Genomic DNA, 20562 nt, shown 5'->3' on the forward strand with positions numbered 1-20562 from the left:
GTGATGACAGATGTAGCCTTTCTCTAGAGATACACTCTTATCCCCCTACAGATCCTTGATGTTGGTAAAGTAGTAAGTAATATATTCTACTGCTGAGGAAATAGAAATGAGAAAGATAGTTCACTTTTCTCTAAGGTTAGGCAGGAAACAGCACTGCTGCATATTTTTTAATGGTTCATTGGGCTGCTTGCACAAGAAGCAAGACACTTTCCTTCTGTATATATCTTCTGCCACCTGAAAACAGATAAAGCCACTCATGCAAATCTAGCAATATTTTATTGTTCTTTGAACCCCATAGTAGTTGTGACATCTGAAGAACGGGGCACATTCACAGCATTAAGATGCAGCACCGCCACCATCCCAGGTATCCAAGCAAAATGACACCTTCTGCAATGGCTAAGAGTTACTTCCTGGGAAAGTTTTACCAAGTGGCAGTAAAGTTCTCTCCTAAAAACATTGTTCTTATCATTCTCCCAGTAGCTGGAGAACAGTGAGATTAACTAGAAAAGCATATGCCAGAGCCAGTGGCAGCAACACAAGTAGACATGGAAGAGCTAAAGTTGACCCTGTGTGAAGTTCTTGATTTTGTTCATGTTGTGATCTACTGCACCAGTGAGAAACTGCACCCAGCCTTCCTCTGATGGTGGACATACATGGCTTGTCCTGCAAAAGTGGAGGAAATTCATTAGGAAAGCCTCCTGGGTGTCTTACACCTATGCATCCAGACAACACACAGGTATTGTGGAGTGCTGGATTACTACAGCATTAAAACAGGACTGCTATAGCCCGAGAGTGCTTTGAACAAGGAAGAACCCTTGTTTCTAGTCCCAAATCTTAACACATATGTGTGTCTTCAGTGGGAACCACTGTTATCCCTACCATCCTTTTCTTACTCCCATCCCTTTGTGACTGAATAACATCATAATTATTGCAAAATGCCAGTATTTACTGTCTAGAAATGCATCATCTTTGACAGGAGACAGAAAGATATCAACCTTCACAGGAGGGAACACACATAAAACTGTAACTCATACTCACTTTGTAATCTCTAAGACTTTCTTTAATACTGAGGCCAATTTAGCAGCCTAGAAAGAAACAAACGGGAAATAAAGGGAGTCAAACATGGAAAAATAGGTGCTCAACAGTACTAGTAAAGAAAGGGGGGTGCAGGAATGCCCAACACAGTCAAGAATGAGTAAAACTGCCACAGATCCTGAAGAAGGAGGAAGCTATTTATCACTGCTGTGCTGGGAGTGTCACCCGACCTACTGCTGGCTGGGATGGGTGAAAATAAAAACAGGCTGTTTTTTAAAGCATATGTTAAAATGTGGGGTTTTTTCTTTAAGAAGATAAGCCTATTAGAAATTAGTAACTGATATTAAGGCATGAAGTTACAAGTGACTGTAATGCAATTTGATATTAAGCAATACTTTCTTTTTTACCACCCAAAATCAGCCACTGGCCAAAGGCATGAAACCAAAATTAAGAATAAAAAAATCTCAAGATATGAGAAGATACGTACTTAATTTATGATGCAAGGGACCCCTGGAAGTCATCTAGTACAACCTCCTGCTCAAAGCAAGGCCTACCTCAAAGTTCAGGTTGCTCAGAGCCTTGCCCAGTCAGGTTTTAAGTATTGCCAAAGATGGAGATTCCACTGCTTCTCTGAGCAGCTTGTTTCAGTGCTGAACCATGCTCACTGTGAGAATTTTTAATTTAGGTAACTTTATTTGAGCAAGTCTACATTACCCAAGGAAGAAAGTAGACATGCAGTACATCAGCAGCCTTAGCCCTCACTGTCCTCAGGTACTGTCATTGGACGTCTCTATGGATTATAGTTCAGAGCCAAAGCTCAAGGGGCCATGCTCTTCCCTGAAGAAGTAAAGATGAGGAATGCATTTCCACCCAAAGGAAGCTAAGTGTACAAGAGCCAAAGGGGACTCGTCATCCTTAAGAAATTGTTACTGACACAGTCACTAACACCCTTCTCTCCCTGATAGTCACATAATCCCTCCAGTTTGATTCCTTCCCCTTCTCTACAGCAAACCGAGCAGACCTGCATGCAGGCTGCAGATACTTACATTGAGTCGCACAGCCAGCTGGTTCATAGGTGGATACATGCTCAGTGCAAGCTCATCAACACTGGAAGAGAAGGGAGCAATGGAAGAAAGGCCCTGATGGCACAGTTCAGGGATCCTGGTCAAAGCCTACACCCACTCTGAATGTAAGCCAGGAACAGCACCACGTGACAAGGAGACATCATCAGTCATACTCCTGGGATGCTTCTCACGCCCTTGTCGGACATCTGTGTGCCACGTTAAGAGTGAGCCGTGGCCACAGCTCCACTCCAAGCCGCAACATACGTTCCTCTCCTAATCTGCAGAACTCTCAACAGTCTATGCCATAATAGTCTTCCCACCATCTGCTCACAGCTTCAATATCATGAAAGTTTTCCTAATCTGTTCTCTAGACCTCAAGAAAGACAGGGACTGCTCTGGAGCAAAAAGGCATGGGGAGAGACCTGCTTACCTTGGACTGATCTCATTAGCAATGTCTGCAAGATCATCCAGCTGAGCGATCTGCTCTGGAGAATCAGCTTTGCCATAAGCCTTCACGACACCTAAGGCCTTCTTCAGGCAAGCTTTAGAAGCCTTCATTAATCCCATGCAGGAGCTAAGCAGCTTCCGGTCAGCTTCTGACCAATACGTATCTCTGTTGCCCCGAAAGCCCAGCTCTTCATCTTCCACGATGTCACTGTAGGGGTCCTGCCCTTCCACCAGAGCCTGAGAACACAGATGCACTGAAAACCCAGAGCCTAACATCAATTCCAGTAATACCCAAGAGGAAAGGGAAAACATAATCTAGAAATCATACAAATAATTTACAGAGGAATCTCTCTCCAACCAGTATCTCAGTTGCCAGATTCTGTTAATCCTAGCAGGACTGGATTACGAAAAACTAATTCCCCACTTCAATTCAACAAAGCAAACAGCAAGAACCTGGCAAACAGCATCATTCTTACATCAACCTAAACCACCCTGCCACCCCATCCCACACCCCCCACTCCACCATTCAGGACACGGCTTTATGGAAACCTTATACAAAGTAAACCAGGCTTGTGTTTAAAAACTCGTTAAGATCCAGGCATAATACAATAATTAGCTCATATCGGAACAATTTTAAATCAAATCCTGTATATAAAACAATCTCTGTGTTCCATCACTGAACCTAAGTGCAATCAATCATTGCAGGTTCCTCAAAGGCTTAGGGGCTTCCTTACATGTTCCATCTCCTCCAGAGCATCCTTGACCACACCTAGACATGCAGCCAGAGCTGAGGCAACTGCTGCCTGGTTATCTGCAAAAGCAAAAGATGAAAACTACAGCACTGCACTGATTCATATCAGTGCAACAACGTTCATCTAGGTCTGCAATCATTAGATCTTGAGATTATTGGATTAAACTTTTTGAAGATATCAGAGCTGCATCGTTGCCATGCAAAGAATCTGGCCTAGCTTCCAAGCTTATACATTTCAGAAACAGTTGGATTTTGCAGAACAAGCGAGCCTTCATTGTACTAGCTAGAATGCCCCTTGCAAGGGCTCTCAATATTCCAAGACAACGCATCCTAGTTTTGTTGTTCTCTATATACAATACTCACCTCGTGGCAGGTTGGATACTTGCTCACACGCCTCCCACACACCACCAGTTGATATAAGCTGTTCCTGAGACAAGCTGAAACAAAACAAAGGCCCCCAAAGTTAGACTTAATAACAACACTCTGCTAGACTGTATTATTTTCTGCACCAAAGATGATGCACACTAGTAGAAGCTTTAGACATGGAAGGATGTCACCAATCAGTTTGTCTCTAGTATCTCATGTCTGTGTAAAGCAAGAAGTGCTGGCTCCTACTGAGTTGAATTATCCATTAGAACAAGAAGCAGGAGCCTTTTACAAAGGCCTCTCAAGGTGCTTAGGCATATTATTTATCTTTCAGAATCCATGCAAATCAGAAGTCTGTATTAGACGTTGCTGACCTCTGCCTAAGGGGCAGTGGTGTGTAATCCACAAAGAGAGGAAGCAGTCTATAGTGGTCCAATAACTAGCTATCAGCACCTTTGTGGGAATCCTGCTCCCAGCGTCTTTCCTTGCCACAGACAGGATGAAAATCTCTTCTCCATGTAGGCAGATGTACGTGACTCAGTCACTGGGACAAGAGGGTACCATCAGGCCCTTGAGCGTATTGCACCCTCCCAGGAGTTTAGTTGTCTCAGTTGAAGAGTTTAGCTGGCTATGTACAAGGTCAGCTCCTTTGCTGACAGGAGGTGTTGTGAAGAAAGCTAAAAGTGAGGGCCAGCCCTTCCTTACCCTAGGAGATGACTTTATTCTGAGGTTCTTTCACTGGGCCCTGCTGGTGCTACATCACAGCTGCGTGGCAGTTACGTCTGCAGCCAGTCTCACACTCCCTTGATTCTGATCTGGATCCTGACCCAGATTTCACCTTCCTGCCTTGACCTCAGACCCAACTCATTGTAATTGACGTGCTGGGCAATCACTGGATGGTGTCTGATGCTAGTTACTCTCTCTGGACCTGTCCCTGATCCTGATTTGCTGGACTGACTTTCCAGCTTGACCTCATCACTATGGGCTTGTCTGATGATCTGGACTCTCAGCTGAACCTCACTACCCTCACCAGCACTGCCCTGCTTGTTCAGATACTGGGGGGCAGCACCTTTGCTGGTGAGGCCACTGCCCCTTCCTGCCTCATAACAATGCTTTGCTTCTGCCTCCCCCCCGTCCCTTAGGAAGCAGTCTGCACTTGCTGCTTCCTAACAAGTGTACTTGTAACTTTTTCTTCTTTTTTTCCTGGAAAATTACTACCTTTCCAATGGAGCACTGAGAATTGTTTCTGTGAGTTGGATCATTCCCTCCACCACTTCAGTGGTAGCATCTCGTACCATCTTCCGAAGAGTAGTACCTGGTTGAGATTGAGAAAGAGCAAGAAAGTTGTCACAAAGTCAGCACCAACAGAAAGCAACTGCCCAAGATGAACACACAGACTGCTCCATTTGTGTGAATACACTGTATAAATGAAGTTACAAGTAACTTGAAGGAAGCAACGTTTCCCAGTTCCAAATGGACTTTGGACAAGGATCTCAACACTTTATAAATATGAATGCTCAATCAACTATATAGCTTCCTACATTATCACTCTTTCACAGATGGAAATCTGCAGGAGTAGATGGACAAGTGGTTCATCATAAACATGCTGCAAGTCTACAGTACAGCTGATAATGGGACTACGTGGCTCACGATAACCTGCTTTCTTGCAGATGCCAGATCTCGTATTAGGCTCTGAAATACTGGGTTTCTTTACACGGTGGTAAAAGAACCACCACCCTACACAGTAGTGCCTGCCCTTGCTATCACCATCTCACCTTGGCTCTTGGGGAGCCAGTAGTACACTGTGGCAACTGCAAGAATGGCATTTTGGACATCTTCACACAGCTTCCGGGAATCCTGAAAACAGATAGGCAAAAGGATTAACCATGAGTTAATGGCTGCACTGCATTTAGAAAGTCTCACGAGCAATCACTTGCACTCAGATTGCTTTGAGAAAAGAGAAGCAGAGTAATGGCCATCTTACTAGAGAAACAAATACAGCACAAGAAGAAGATACAGTAAACAAGCTGTATACATCGTAAGCTGCCTCACGATTTGGTAACAAAACACGTCCTGGTGCGGTGGTCATGCATCAGAGAGGAAGTAGCAGCTTAGATCATTATTCTGAACTGGAGGCCTTTTTTTTTTTCTCCTCCAAACACAGGTGTGATAAACTTCTCTCCATTAGCAGCAAAAATATTGCATATTCTTTGTTAGATCTAAGCTCTGTACCATCCAATATCCTGTCTCTATCAGCAACCAGCTGTAGATGTTAAAGAAAAGACTGTAAGAATACTTCTATTTGGTATGTGTTCCTAACTTACAGAAATTAGTTCACCGGGCAATTCCTGAATCGGATTAATACACTCTACAGTGCACAGCCCATAGCGACACCCCTTGTTTGCACGGAACCAAATGATTGTTTTAGTCAAGTGAACCAAGAGGTACCTCACAGTCTGTGGGGGGCTTTCACTCACCTCTGCAGAAGTCAGTGGAGGCCTTGAGAATGCCAGACTCAGCTTTGTAGCTTCCTGTGACGTCACTTTGAATGTCTGACCTAGAAGGGATTGAACAGGAGCAAGAGACTAGAAAGTAACTTGGGTAACAGGTACAGGAACAGAGCCGCTAGATGAGCAACATCTCTGATGCTACTTCGCCCTACTGCTTGATTACCATTTCTTCCTTCCAAGCAATACAAAGACATAAACGAAATCTCACTTCAGAAGAAAAATTCCATGGTGTATTTGTGACATGCATGTTGCATGTGTCCCACATCTGCTTTTTTTCTAGTTTTTTTGCTTAGCTGGTAGTGACATCCACAACCACGCTCTATGTCCTGGTCCATGACACCTTCATCAGGATGGGCTCTGAGGCTTCAACAAAGACCAAAGGCTGTAGAGATCGAGTTCTGACAACCGCTCGATACTGGCCGCTGCTCCGCCAACACCCTGGAGCGGAGGGCAGCTGCAGAGGCCCGGACCGGAGCCCTGCCACGTCCCGGCCCCGCGAACACAGCCCACAGCGCCCGCCCCGCCGCGCCCGCGGCCCGCCCGCTCCCCGCCGCGTACCTAGCGCGTCCCAGAAGCGCGGCAGCTCGAACGGCTCGCGGCCCTCGCCCGGTTCGCCCTCTGTAAAGGCAGAGAGAGGCCTCAGCCAGCGGCCCGGCCCGACCCGGCCCGGCCCCCGCCCGGCCCCGGCCCCGGCCCCCACCTCGGACCCGCGCCAGCACCGCGCGCAGTGCCCCGCGCAGGGCCCGCAGCGGCTCCCGCGCCTCCATGGCGGCGGCCGCTGCCGCCAGCGCGCACCGCCCACCGACCGCGCGGCGCTTCCGCTTCCGGGTAGCGCGAGCGGCCCCGCCCCGCCCCCACAGAGCAGGCGGCGCGGCGGCGGGAGGCGCTTTATTGGGGTCGGGCCGCGGCCGCTACAGCGGGCGGGGCGGCTCCGCCAAGTTGAGCAGGTTGTTGGCGGTCTCGGACCAGGCGGCGTGCGTGGCGCCGTCCATCTCGGGGGCCAGGCTGTTGGTGCTGTCCAGAGCGTGGTCCGCGCCCCCGATGACCGCCTGGCACTCGGGGCACCGGCTCCTCTCCATGGCCCCCCCGCACTCCCCTATCACATAGATGTGCCCGTTTCTGCACTTGAACCAGTGGCCACGGGGACAGCCGATAGCACTGACGATCTGCACCCGCTCGGCTTCAGAGACCCCCAGTCCCGACAGCGGCAGGGCAGCGCAGAGCCGCTCCAGGTCGGCCTTCACTGCTGCCTCGTCCTCCTCCGTGAACTGCTTTGTCCCCTCCAGGACCGCTCGCACACGGGCAATCTCTGCCCCCACCTCTGGGGTGATCATCCCGCTTGCCCCTTTGCACCTTGCCAAGAGGTTCATCAAATGGGTCAGTCTCTGGATCTCAGACTGCAGGTCAGAGAGCTCCTGGCCTGTAAAACTGAGGCGTGGCTTATCCAGCCACTCCTGGACTTCATGCAGCCGCTTTCTCAACCCTTTCCTCTCACTGGCATCAATTTTGCTCATAGAATTAGTTAGGTCTGCTAGACGTTTGTAGAAGTTAAGCTCGTTCTCAATTAGTCCAATACTCTTTGTGGAGAGAGCAGAAGCTTTTAGTTTATCTTCTAGCATGAGGTACTTAAGGGGTAGATTCCTCTGCAGAACAGCGTTCCCTGTCAGTGCAGCCTGCAGTCTTTGTCGACTAGACTCAATTTCCTGTGCTGGGCCTTGGATTTTCTCTTTCACCCTTTCTATCTCATCCAGCCGCCTTTTCACTATGGTGCCATATCTCAAATTCTTTCTGATAGGTGTCTGACAGAGAGGGCACACCTTCAGCTTGATGACATCATCATCATCATCATCCATATAATGGTCAAGGCCCTGGGACTCAAAGACATGGCCACAGTCCTCAAGCTGTACAAATCGAGCATCTGGGTCTTCCTCAAAGCCAAAAAAGATCTGGGTGAGTTCCTCATGGTCACAAACAAGGCACTTCTTTGGGCAGGGCTCTCCGCACAACCCAATGCAAGGATGACCACAGCACAGTAGCTTAGCACATGGTACGTTGCAGCGAGGCCTACTGCACGGTTCAGAGCAAAGATTGGTACACTGGTAGTGCTGGCACCGCCACTCACATGGCTCAGCACATGGAGAACAGCGCTCTCCACATTTCTTTTTACACTTACTGTGGATACAGTGGTTCTGACATTCCAGCTGACACGGAGGGCATTCTGTAGTACAAGGCTGCTGACACTTGTGGGAGCAGACCAAGAAGCGCTTGCATGGGCTGTTACATGGCTTATGAAATCGTCCTTCAAAGCAGGTGTGACAGGAGCCCGAGCACACATGACCACACTTCAGCGTGACAGAACACTTGGTCTTACATTCCACAGGCATCTCGTGTTTCATCTCCTCAGTCATCCAGCATTTAACTTGCTGGTTGTGGCCACATTTCAGCATGACTGTAACCAGTTCAGGACACCGCTTAGTGCATTCCTGCCCGCAGAATTTGTTGCATGTGTGCCCACAGTTCAACTTTTTCTGGCAAGGTTCTTGGCAAAGAAACTCAGTGTCTGAAATAGAGCATGGGACCATCTGCAGGTGGCCACACTTTGAAATAGTTTTCTCTACTATGACCATGCACGGTCCACAGGGCTCATAACATGACCGTGGACAGCGGTGCCCATCTGCACAAAGCACCTTTTGACAAGGCTTCAGACACTGATACTCTTTGTGCTGTGTGTCATATGGGTGACATGCCCTTGTGCAAACATGTCCACAACTCAGCCTACATTCACAGGGACGACTACAGCCACCTTCTGGGACTTTGCTGAAATCTGCTGCTGTAGACACCAATGTCTTGGTTTCAGGATGATTTTGACAGCAAAGCACCAATGAGCGGCCAATGTGACCTTTCTCCCGAAGGGTGTGAATGATCTTGCTCCAAAGAGGAACACTGCCAAGCATTCTCATATTTCCAATACAATACAGCCCTTTCTTAGCTCTGGATAATGCTACGCATATCCGATTAGGGATCTGTAAGAATCCAGTTCTCTCCTCCTTGTTGCTCCGCACAAGTGACAGCAGAATAATGTCATTCTCCTCCCCCTGGTACTTGTCTACTACGTGAACCTTCACACCTGCAAAGGTCTTAGCTGGCATGAGCTTACGCAGACAGAAAAGCTGTCCAGTGTAAGTAGTGAGAATGGTGATCTGCGAAGGTAGATAATCCTGACACAAGAAGTATTTGCACAGCTCCACTACAAACTGGGCCTCATGTGGGTTCTGGTGGCTTTTCCCTTCCTGGATCTCTTGCTCAGGGAAGTCATGTTCCACAAAGAAGAGGTTAGATAAGACGCCCTGAAACAAGAGAAAGGAATGTCAGAAACACAATGCTAGCTTCTGTCAGTACAGCCTCTTTCCATATCCCTGATTATCCACTGACAGGAGGACTCTTAAGGAGAGGATTACAGTACACCGTTACTGCATACTTCAGCAATTTCCTCTTAGATTTCCATAGTGTAATTCATTGGATAGGAATTTAAGCTTATTAATCACATTTCAGCTTACTAGCGACATTTCAGTATCCTAATATGAAATCAGTTCCTGTGGATGATTCTATTCCCTATCTTTTCGGGGTTGCTTCTGCTATAACCTGAAAAGGTGCAGTAAAGAGAAGATTAAGTGCTAGTAACATTTCTCAAAGCATCATAGTTCCATTTCATATTAGCAGCGCAAACAATGTCTTGTTTTGGCCGTGTGGGAAAAAGATAGTAAGTTACCAGTCCACAGGACTTAGCACTTGCTTAAAACGGCCTAGCCAAAGATATGCCTACTCTGTTACTGCAGTAAAAACATGAAGCAGCAAGGAGAATTGCTTTTCCACCAGGAAAACTAGGAATGCTAGGGACTCCAGTAGTCACTTACCAGCTCCAAGGATACAGAGTTGTCTGCTCACCTGTTCAAAAATTCCATTTGCCTTGAGTTAGCGGGGACCTTTATCTTTCTTTCATCTATTAACGGGAATTGTTCTGCCCCTAACAAATTCTTGGGTTGCATGCCAAAACCCAGAGACTGTTTTTATCAGGAAAGAACAGGTTTTGTAGTTCAAACACATCTCTGGTTTTCCAAGGTATCCACAGTGGCATAGTGTCCACTGCTGTACAATTTAATTCAGTGATCACCCGTGTTGGTTAGATGGGAAGATTCAATTTTGATGCCTTTTGGTAGTTCAAGTTTGTGTTAAGGCCAGGTGGAATCATAAGAGTCTCCAGAATAGATTCTCATAGGAGAAATGGGCTAAAATTTTGTGGTCTCTTAAGTTGTTGTGAGTTTTGGGTGGGGTTTTTGTAGTTGGTTGTTTTCTTGTTTGTTGGATTTTGGGGTTTTTGTTTAACTAAAGCATCTTCTACAAAATACTTAATCTGGATTTCACGGTACCAAGAGGACTGCCACTTTCCCAGATAGATTATTCTAGTAATTAAATCATCTTCAGTATTCATTTTCTCTTGTCTGGATTCAGCATTCTGCTATAGTTTGCAGTATGCTTTCCTCATACAGTTAAAGAGCTTTTAACTAATTAGTACTGCCTTTTCATGAAGAGAGATTTACATAGGCTAAACTACTGTAATCCTCTTTCTGTAACTACCTCCAGTTCTTTCTCCTAGGTTATTCAGAGTTGCAAGACCTAGCTCTAATACAGCTTAGCAGTGTAACCTTGGCTCAGATTTCTGGGGAAATAGTTGAGAGAGAAAGCTGCAGGCAAGTCCGCAGAACACAGCTATGCAAGATAAGAAAGGTAAAATTACAGACAGAGGTATGATTGTTAATAGTTCAAAGATGCAAAAAAAGCACCAACATGGAGAGAGATGAAATCATAATTAAGGTGGGGAAAAACAAATCAGAAAACAGGGAGTTAGTGTTAAGATGGAAACTCAGTAACGTTAAGGAAAAAGCAGAGGCTGACACTTCTGATACCTGCCTAAGACTCTTCAAGTGTCTTACAGTATGGCAAGCATACTACTGCTTACAACTCACTAAATTCTAGCTGTTTATTGTGAGTGTTAGCCAGTAAGTGATTGCTTTATACTTTTAAGCTGAATAGGTTTTGTTTGCAGATGTTGTGTATTGGTAAAATGCCCAGAGAACCCAAGGAAGGAGGGTTCCAGTAATTAAGTCATCTATCTTAGGTTGGAGTTTCACATATTATGCTTCAAGTCTTTCATTTAAGATTTCTTCGTAGCTTTCAATCTCCTACAATTCTTTTGGTCCCTCTTCCATTTTCCATTGTCCTTTTAAAGTCATCAGTACTGGATCCATTTCCAGTGTCCATCATCACTAATGCCAGAAGAACTACAAATTACAAATTCTGGGATTTCCTTGATTCAGGTAAGAATTCCTATAACTGAATTCAATCTAAGAACTTGAAATCCTTGAATGTTTTTTTTCAGAAACTCATTTTAGCCAGTAACAAGGGACAAAAGCAATTGCTTGGATTGCTAAAAACTCACTTTTATGTTCTCATACTTCAGGACAGAGGGATGGTTCTCCAGCTCCTGGTATATATGAGGACTGAGAAGCTGGGCAATTTCAGGACGCATGCGGTGCTGAAACACAAAGCAGCTTTATCAGTTTCGAGGAAGAAACACCATATTTCCTTGTCAATACTCTGTTGTTCCACTGTACAGACTGTGGCTGAATACAAGACAAGGATGACACTCCTGTAAGAGTCAAGAAGGGAGCACCTCCCAATCCCCCACCCTCCCCTGCCCCATCACTGCCACCACCAGCAATGATGGGGGCGTAGTAGCAGAGCATCTTCAAGAAAATAATTTGGCATGGTTGTTGTAATAAGAATCCTGGTTTCAGTGTAAATCTAAGAACGCTATTCTAGATAAGAAAAGCCAGCACCTCACCCTAACCACTGCACAAGCTCTTCTAGGTACTTTTAATACAGGACTGCTGGAGGTAAAATCAACTTCTCCAGGCACCAAGAGAGATGATTATAGCAATTTAGCAGGAAGCAGCCTTAGAAGACTCGTGCTGTCAGTCTCGAGAGTGCTGGAAGTTGCAGATGCCACAATAAGCCATGTTCATTGCACTAAAACATGTGGGAACGACGATTCTGTGAATAATTGTAAATATACTCGAACACTATTTGTGGCAGTTTGACAGCTCTTACCATTCTTCTTGTGAATTAAATAGCACATTCTTTTCTTTTAGGCTGCTCAGAGAGTAGAAATATAAACTTAAGTACACTACAGACTTGAAACACCTAAATACAAATGCAATGGAGTTTTTTTATAGCTCTTCCTCACTTGGTATTTCAGACGGACAAAGGGGAAATTGACTTTCACCAGCCGTTCAAAGAGAGAGACTTCCAGATTGAAGTTCTTGGCCAGGTCATATACATTTGCAGTAGGCCGCAGCTGAAAGAGAAGTGATAGGAGGTCCATATTTTAGCACTTTTCCTATGTGTTAGTAAGATTTTTCATTCATCTCTTTTTCTGTCACTGGTCCCCCACAGAAAGGCCAGAGATTGGATTCATGCAGAAGTGCTAAATATCAAAGTTACAGTCACAACTGAAGTGGATGCAAGCACATGTAAAATCATTATCAGTTAAACCAAAAGACAAGTCCCACAGGAGCTCTGCTCCAAAACTACAAGAGACAGGACCTGTGGTATCTGCAGAAGCTGGGGAGCAGTAAGTCTTGGCAACCTTTCACATATGGTGTTTGGTTAAAAGGTTCTAGTGCATTTGCACAACAGTTAGAGGCATTAGTTGTGGATGTTACCTGCTGGTGATCTCCAATGAGTATGAGATGCTGGCAAGCTTTACTCAGAGTAGTAATAGTGTGAGCCTCAAGCACCTCTGCTGCCTCTTCTACAATGACAATTCGTGGCTCTACTTTCTGCAAGATCTGACGGTATTTGGCAGCACCTGAGCAAGGAGAGAAGATAAACCTTAGCAGAATATGATTACATGCAGGCAGTATGACAAGAGTTTTCAGTGAGGGGAGTAGGCTGTGTCCCAGAAAAGACTGGGGTTCTTCCCAAGATTCCCCATTCCAAGACTCAGCTTTTTGATCTTTAAAGCAGCACCATACCAAGGATGGCTTCTACGCGAAGAGTTATTAGGGAAGGCAGGTGGGGATTAGAGTCCTATACTTGCCTCGGCCATTTCCTGACACTCTCTGCAGGCCTAAGATACCTACTCAATACACTGATCAACACACATAAACCAACCTACAGTTGTCTCTCCGAAGGATCGTATTACAATGTCCTTTACACTATCATCACCAGGAGGTGATGTGGGGATAGCAGCGCAGATATTAGCTGTGCTTTACTCAGGCACAAGAAGTGGAGCATTTCTATTAGAAGAATGCTGCTCAAGATGGAGGGAGTGCAAGTGTGCACAGAAACTCCTCACGCAGTTAATGACAACTTGCACGATAGCCACATTTGCAAAGGAAGTTGGAGATTAAGAAGGCTGCAGACTAATGCAGAGCCTGACCCAGGCTGTCAAGCAGCACATGATACTAATCTTCTGGCAACAAGGTCCTTCAACCATTACTGGATGCAGTGCAATACTGGTTTCCTTCCCAACTGCTGTGCACCTGTAGTTGTCATCCCCACAACTTGGGCCTCCTTAAGAATGCAGAGATCTTCCTGCAGCCTCAGTTCTGTCAGCCTTTCTGCTGCTGCCTGATACTGCTGTTCATGCTGCAGAATCCTCCGTCGAATAAACCCCTGGTAGGTCTGAAGCCAAAGCCTGAGAAGAAAATGCCATTATCACACACAGCAAGGGGAACAGGACAGTGATCCAGAAGTTCTGAGTGGATTCTGTTCAAAACTTCCTCTGTGTCTTTTGGGCAAGAGATTATCAGCATCTGTACTTAGTCCCAAACACACACAGTGGAGTGTGTGCAGCACTGCCTGTGCCATAGAGAGAAGGTAAGAACAAGCGTGTTCAAATAAGGAGCTGAACAGATACAGACAGAAACACCGTGGCTTGACAGAAAGAGTTTGCAAACTGGAACAGTCCTAGGAAACATTTGCCTGACAGACCCTGCAAAATAGTTTGTCACCTGTAAAGCCTCCAGCGGGAGCTCAGGTCAAGCTGCCACAGATCTTGAACAGCCTTGGCCTCTAACTCCGTCATTGCACTCAGTTTACGGAGCTCAACCTTCATCTTCTGTTTCATTTTCTTCCTCTGGGCAGCAGTTATCTGCAGGAAAAAAAGCTCCCCAATAAGCAGTTACAGCACAAAGATCCCTCCACATTAGCATTCCCATATTATTCTTTACACAGTCAAGCAGAGCCAGAACACGCTAGCGCATGCAGTTACCTCCCACTGCATAGTCTTCTGTTGTGGTTGGGCTGTTCCTTCTTCCTGGTCCTCCAGCTTCATAGCCAACAGCACACTGGCTAGTTCATGAACAGCCCTGTGCTCTTCCTCCTTCCTTCCCTGAGGCTTTGTTGCCTCTTCATCCTCAATCACTCTGTCAGCTTGTATCAGGTCAGCCTCCTCTGGGATCTGCAAAAGCTCCTCTTCTGCTTCACCTTCCCACTCCTCCTCTCTCTCCTGCTGACCACCTGTGAGAGTCACCAGTTAGTCACAGCCACTCTAGCTGAATCACAGTGCAGCAGTCAGATCACTATGTGGAAATTAAGGTTGATCTTCTTTCTGCTACCTTACAGTATCATGCATCTTTCAGTGTCTGTTAAGTAGCAGTGTCTTTTCTGGCACACATGCACTGCTTAGGCAAACACACACTTGTAGAGGATGAGGCGGGGATTGTCTGTTTGTTGTTTGGGTTTTTTTACCTGGATTCTCAGCCTCTACATCCTCGGCAGCATTCTGGGTGAAGACAGTTACACCAAGGCCCAGCCACTCCAAAATCATTGAGTGTTGTGAAGCACTGTAGTAAAACTCCTCATTGTCCTAATATAATGAAAGTGAAATCAGCCAGGCCTATTGCACTTCAGTCTTAGGATGATGCCAAAGCAGCACCATGCAGCAGCAGGCAACTAGGACAAGTGCCCTGAGAGATGTCCAGAGCTAGAAACTCTGAGCAGCCTCAGATCTTCAGAAAGAGCATCCCTCCCCGCCTTCAGTTTAAGAGGCTTTCATTTGGGCACTTGTATTTTTATGCTGACAAAGATCACTTAGAAACTCTGCAATTTAAAGCAGCAAAATTTAGAGGCCCTGCCTGCCCCAGCCAGTCTAGACTACTGTCACCTGTCACAGCTGGCTATTCACTTCCTCACTTTCCTAGTAGCCAAGTGATGCTAAAAAGAACTGCGCCTGGGCAACCTCAGACTCATTAGCAGAAAGGGCAGTAAGCATACCTGGGACTGCTTGACTCAGAAGAAGGGGACCTCGCTTACCAGACCATTCATCAGACTGTCCCAGTGCTGGGGCGTGATGCACGCTTCCAAGTGGCGCTCGTGCAGAACTCCGTACGTTGTGCACTCCAAGTGCTTTGCTCCTTCATGGAGCTCCTGCTCAGCCTGCTTCATCTCACTGGTTATCTACTCATAACAAAGAGAAAATAGGCATCATCATACTCAGCAAAACAAAGTTCCGAAACAGCAGAACAAGAACCTGATAAAGTGAACAAGGACAGAAGAACTAGGAGGCTGACTTCAGCGTAAGACAAGGTGAAAGAACGGGTGTAGAGGAAGTTTAGTTGGCTCCTCCAGTGCACAGGCAAACCAGTCCCATCATCTCCAGTGAAATCTGCACGTACATTCACATAGGCTCTGCGGAGATGCATTGGCAAGTTGTATCGGAATTCACACTTCTTCCTCAGCTCCCTCAAGGTGAATTGCTTCAGGACCTGACTGCTACTTCTGCCCCCAACACGCACCATCCCATGTTTCTGGAATGTATATATTCCTGGGAATGAAAGAGAAATATTAGTACCAAGGAGGCAAGCTCCATTTCCTGCAGTAGAACAAGGGGTAGGGAGAACACCCTTTGTCTGCAAATACTACACTGGATTGGTCCAAGTGACATTTTTCTTACCGTGTATCAGTGGGGCTAGAGTCACTAGAAAGAGCCAGAAGGGCAGGTCATCAACCCAGAAGATGGGCAGAGTAAGAGTTATACTCACCTTTCTACCTGACCCTCCATCATACTTGTAAGGTACTCTTACCTTCCAAGAACTGATCCAGTGCATGGTTAGTGTAGCAGACTATAAGGATGGGAGACTTCTGGTCAGTGCTTTGCCACACATGCTTATTAGTCAAGAGAGCCTGAACAATCTTCAGACCCACATAAGTCTTTCCTGCAAAACAAGCTCAGAATCAGAAAGCGGTAACCCACCCTCTATGGAGAGCCTTGAAACACAGGAATCATCAAAACCAGATACAGGACTTCCTTCTAGGCTGAAAATCTGGTCTGTGCCAAGAGAGCTGACCCCAGAGGCAACTAGTTTACAAAATGTAAACAAAGCAGCACAACACTGTCTCTCTGGCCTGCAGTTGGGCAAGGCCATGCCCTGCAAGAATGTCATCTTTAGGCTAATACACTGGACCTGGACCCTCTGCCACTGCATCCCCCAGCCCATTCTGATACTCGCTTCAATACATGACATTTTGGCTGCACATGAAACATCCACATGCTAGTGGAGTACAAGCAGTGGTGCTTGCTGAGTTTAGGTACGGTTTAAAACAATTAGTTAATCTTGTAATGCTTTATTCACACTGAACACTCCCAACGTTCTAACACGCTATGAAGGCAAACAGGACTGTTGCACAGCAAGAGGTACCATGTTATCAAAGATGGTTGAAAATTTTTTTCACCCCAATACACAAGCAGAGCCAACAGTGCAGCTGATGTCTACTTGCAACTAGGTTGGCAACACGTAAGGTGAAATAGAGGTATTTGAGGTTATTTAACCTTCTCCACAGCTCATGCTAACTGGGCTACTCAAGCATCAATTAGGCACGGGACTAAAGCTCTGCAGACAGTACAGCTGGCTTTCTCTGAAGTTAATCTCTCTAAGTGAGGGAATCAAGGAGAACTCCCTAAATGACAGACTTCAAGCAAATGTTTCTCACCAGTCCCAGGAGGTCCTTGGATAACAGCCAGTTCCTTGGTGAGTGCAAGACTCAGTGCCTGCATCTGAGACTCATCTAATCTCAAGGTTTCCATTGAAAGCCACTGCTTGGGATCTAGGATGTGGACACTTTGCCTTCTCAAACCATCAGGGTGCATCTCTGCATCTGACAGGGGATCTTCCATCAAGGGTGCAAAGTTGTAGGCAGTATCCATTGTCAGGTATGTTGGCTTCTCCACCTGCACATCACATTCCACAATGTACTTCTGGAATGGGATATCTTCTTCCTGGATTTCCTGTAACCCTTCTAACACATGCCGATAGGCCTCGAAGTAGGCAGTTGTCTCTACCATGAGGAAGGAGTCTGAGGGCTGAACCTCTGCCAGCAGCGCCTGGCTCTGTGCATTAAAACACAGCTGCACAATCCCATGGGCAAGATCTGCATTATCACGATTAGAAACAGTGGCAAAAAGGCATGTTTCAAAGTGATCTTTGGACATGCAGATCAAGGATCCATATAGCAACCGTTTGGAATTCTGCCATCGTACAAACTTCAATGGTTTTATGTCAAACTGAACCTTGTAAACAATGCCAGTTGGGGAACAGAGAGGGGTAATAATCCGTGTGTCAAAGTAGATCCTGATATCATTAAATTTTTTCTTTCTCAAACCTTTGTCCTCAAAGCTCTGCAAAAGCTCCAAGATACCTTCCCTTAAAGGCCTTATAAAGTCTTCTCTCAAAAGCCGGAAATGGGTGTCAAGATAAATGCTGGTGCTCTCATATCTTCCAGAAACAATATTGGGACGTAGAAAGGGTTTCTCATCATGGTGTACCTCATTATACGTTGGATAAATGGTCATTGTTCGATAGGTTTCTTCTTGACCGTCAGGCCCAGGTTGCATAAGAGTATAGTTATCAGCCCTCAGTGTGCCTTCACGTCTCTTCTCCTGCAGATGCTGCACGAGCATCTGGACTTTATTTAGATTCTTCTCTGTTTCTTCTGTGATGTCCACACCAGAAGCTCTCAGGGCATTTATGGATGCTGGCAAGACTGTCAAGAGAATGGAGATTTTCTGCACAGAGCTGGCTGGGAAAACACTGATCAGGTCCTGAAGAAGTGAAATGATGTTGCTAATATGCACAGGATACTGATGACGTGCAGCAGGGACTGCTTCCATCATCATGTCAGACACATACTGCGGCAGACAGATCTTGAGAAAATTGGACTCCTTCACCACTCCAAGAAGCTGTTGGACACTCTGTCTATCCATTCGGGAACTACATGCTTTTCGAAGCACCTGGCAAACAAGCTGAAGGAAATTGGGTTTCATAGCTGTTTGGGAAAGAAGTTCCTTCAAACCCAAACTGGAAGCAAGTGTGATGACAACTTCTGAAGGGTCTTTCTGAAGGAGAGTTTCTAGGAATTTATAGCCAATTCTTCTGACTTGCTGAGGCTGCTCACTGAGCTGGGTACCACCTGGGGTAGGGTTCTGGTAGAAACAAGGATTCTCCCGAGGTTGCATCTTCCTTCCCCTACCTTCATTCTCCTGCCCATTCCTCAGCCCTCTAGCTCCTTCCTGGGCTTGTCCACCTTCATACCTCCTTCCCCTACCCTCATTTTCTTGCTCATTCCAGGGTCCTCTGACCCTCTCATGTGCTTGTCCACCTTGATACCTCCCTCTTCTACTCTCGTTGTCTTGCTCATTCCAGGGTCCTCTGGCCCTCTCATATGCTTGTCCACCTTGATACCTCCTTCCTCTACTCTCATTGTCTTGCTCATTCCAGGGTCCTCTGGCCCTCTCATGTGCTTGTCCACCTTGATGCCTCATTCTCCTTCCCTCATTCTCCTGTTCATTCCAGTATCCCGTGGCTCCACTGTTGGCCTGTCCACCTTGGTTTCTTGGTTTATTCTTACTTGACTGAGGAACCCTCCAAGTCCAACCACCAAATCTCTCCTCTCTTTGCCCAGGTAGAAGAGTATAATTACTGGCTTGGCGGCTTTCCCCTAACTGAGCTGCCAGGCCTGACGCATTATTTGTTCTGTTTCTGCCTCTTTGTACAAAGCCAGTATCCCAATGATCTGCATGCCCTTAAAAAAAGAGAATGAAGAAAAAGACACTTCTTAATTAAAAATCAAGTACATTAACCTGCCTACCAACACAAACGCATGAGCATTTTGGCCTGATAGCATATTTTGGACATTTGATATCAAGTTAGAAAACTACCATTATATTTGCACCCAGAGTTTCAAATTGCTGTTTCTTTTGTACCCCTTTTTCTAACTGCTAAAGAGTGCCATGCCTAGAGTTCACTTAAGCTCCTAAGTCATGAAGACACTAAAAAACTAAGCCTTTTTCCACAGAACAGAAAGCAGAATTAAGAAAGACCAAAGAAGAAGTTTCCCGCACAGGACAGGAATTCCCCAGGAGTTAGCCATCATTGGAATAGTGACAAGCTGCTGACTTTGACTGACTGTATATAGCAGTTAAAAAACAGAACTTCTGGACAAAGTCTGGCCTCTCAGAGCAGCTGGAACCAAAGACCATGCAGCCTTTGTCACTCTCAACAGGATGCTTCAGGAAGCACTGCATGCTAGCAGAAGCAGTTAGCAAAGAGATTGCTGCAGTGCATCATCACCTCATGGCCCCAACCAGACGCCAGCATCAAATAAGAAAACGCTGGAATCCAGGCTTGAAAGGAAATTTCACTGTACGCAGGCAGGGAAGGAGTGGATCCCCCCCTGTACCAGCATGATTCCCCGCGCCTCCCGCAGCTTTGTGCCCTGCGTTCACCGGGCGACCCTCACCTCTCCCTCCAGCTCGGGGCTGCCGGCAGAAAGGCTCCTGCCCGGCACCGGCCATCGCTCGGCCCGGAGACTCCTCTGCGGGCGAGGGCACCGCTCCTGCACCCCAACACAGCCGCCGTCGCACTCGGCGCTGCTGCGCTCCCCGCACGGCCCGGGAGCCGCCGGGCCCGCCCCGCCGCCGACCAAAGTTTCAGTTTCCAGTTCCCTGTAAGGCCCGCCCCGCTCCCGGCCCCGGCAGGCGGCGCCCCCCGCCCTCCCACGGCTCCGTTTCCGGCCCCGGGACGCCCCGCCTGCCCCCGGCCCCGGTTCCCGCACGGTCTGCAACGCTCCGCGCCCCCCGCCCTCCCCGGGTTCCGCTCGCGGTACCACCCCCCTCACAGCCCTCGCTCCGCTCCCGGCACCACCACCGCCGCCGCCGCCGCCGCCCCCCCGACCTCGCTCCGTCCCCAGCCTTCGCTCCGCTCCCGGCCAGCACACCCGGTCCCCCTGGCCCCAGCCCCGCTCCCGGTACCGGCCGCCGCCGAGACCG

General features: G+C 47.0%; 2 protein-coding genes across 2 annotated transcripts; both read right to left on the reverse strand.

The window, feature by feature from the left end:
- Window positions 1-257: 257 nt before the first annotated feature.
- CCNDBP1 (cyclin D1 binding protein 1) lies at window positions 258-7047 on the reverse strand. The gene is made up of 11 exons (XM_074843520.1): window positions 6874-7047; window positions 6732-6791; window positions 6141-6220; window positions 5439-5520; window positions 4882-4978; window positions 3661-3734; window positions 3281-3357; window positions 2530-2783; window positions 2082-2142; window positions 1039-1085; window positions 258-663 (listed from the first exon to the last, which is right to left on the reverse strand). The coding sequence occupies exons 1-11, from the start codon at window positions 6938-6940 to the stop codon at window positions 555-557; spliced, it is 1008 nt and encodes a 335-aa protein (XP_074699621.1). The 5' UTR covers window positions 6941-7047; the 3' UTR covers window positions 258-554.
- Window positions 7046-20548, reverse strand: ZNFX1 (zinc finger NFX1-type containing 1). Its single transcript, XM_074843510.1, has 14 exons — window positions 20468-20548; window positions 20034-20129; window positions 17229-19316; window positions 16322-16453; window positions 15914-16062; window positions 15552-15695; window positions 14988-15105; window positions 14509-14756; window positions 14249-14388; window positions 13778-13932; window positions 12956-13101; window positions 12478-12588; window positions 11671-11766; window positions 7046-9520 (listed from the first exon to the last, which is right to left on the reverse strand). Exons 2-14 carry the CDS (start codon window positions 20086-20088, stop codon window positions 7085-7087), a joined length of 6018 nt encoding a protein of 2005 aa, XP_074699611.1. The 5' UTR covers window positions 20089-20129; window positions 20468-20548; the 3' UTR covers window positions 7046-7084.
- Between the last annotated feature and the right edge of the window lie 14 nt (window positions 20549-20562).

The sequence above is a fragment of the Strix aluco genome, chromosome 17 (assembly GCF_031877795.1).
Source record: "Strix aluco isolate bStrAlu1 chromosome 17, bStrAlu1.hap1, whole genome shotgun sequence".
Taxonomy (NCBI): domain Eukaryota; kingdom Metazoa; phylum Chordata; class Aves; order Strigiformes; family Strigidae; genus Strix; species Strix aluco.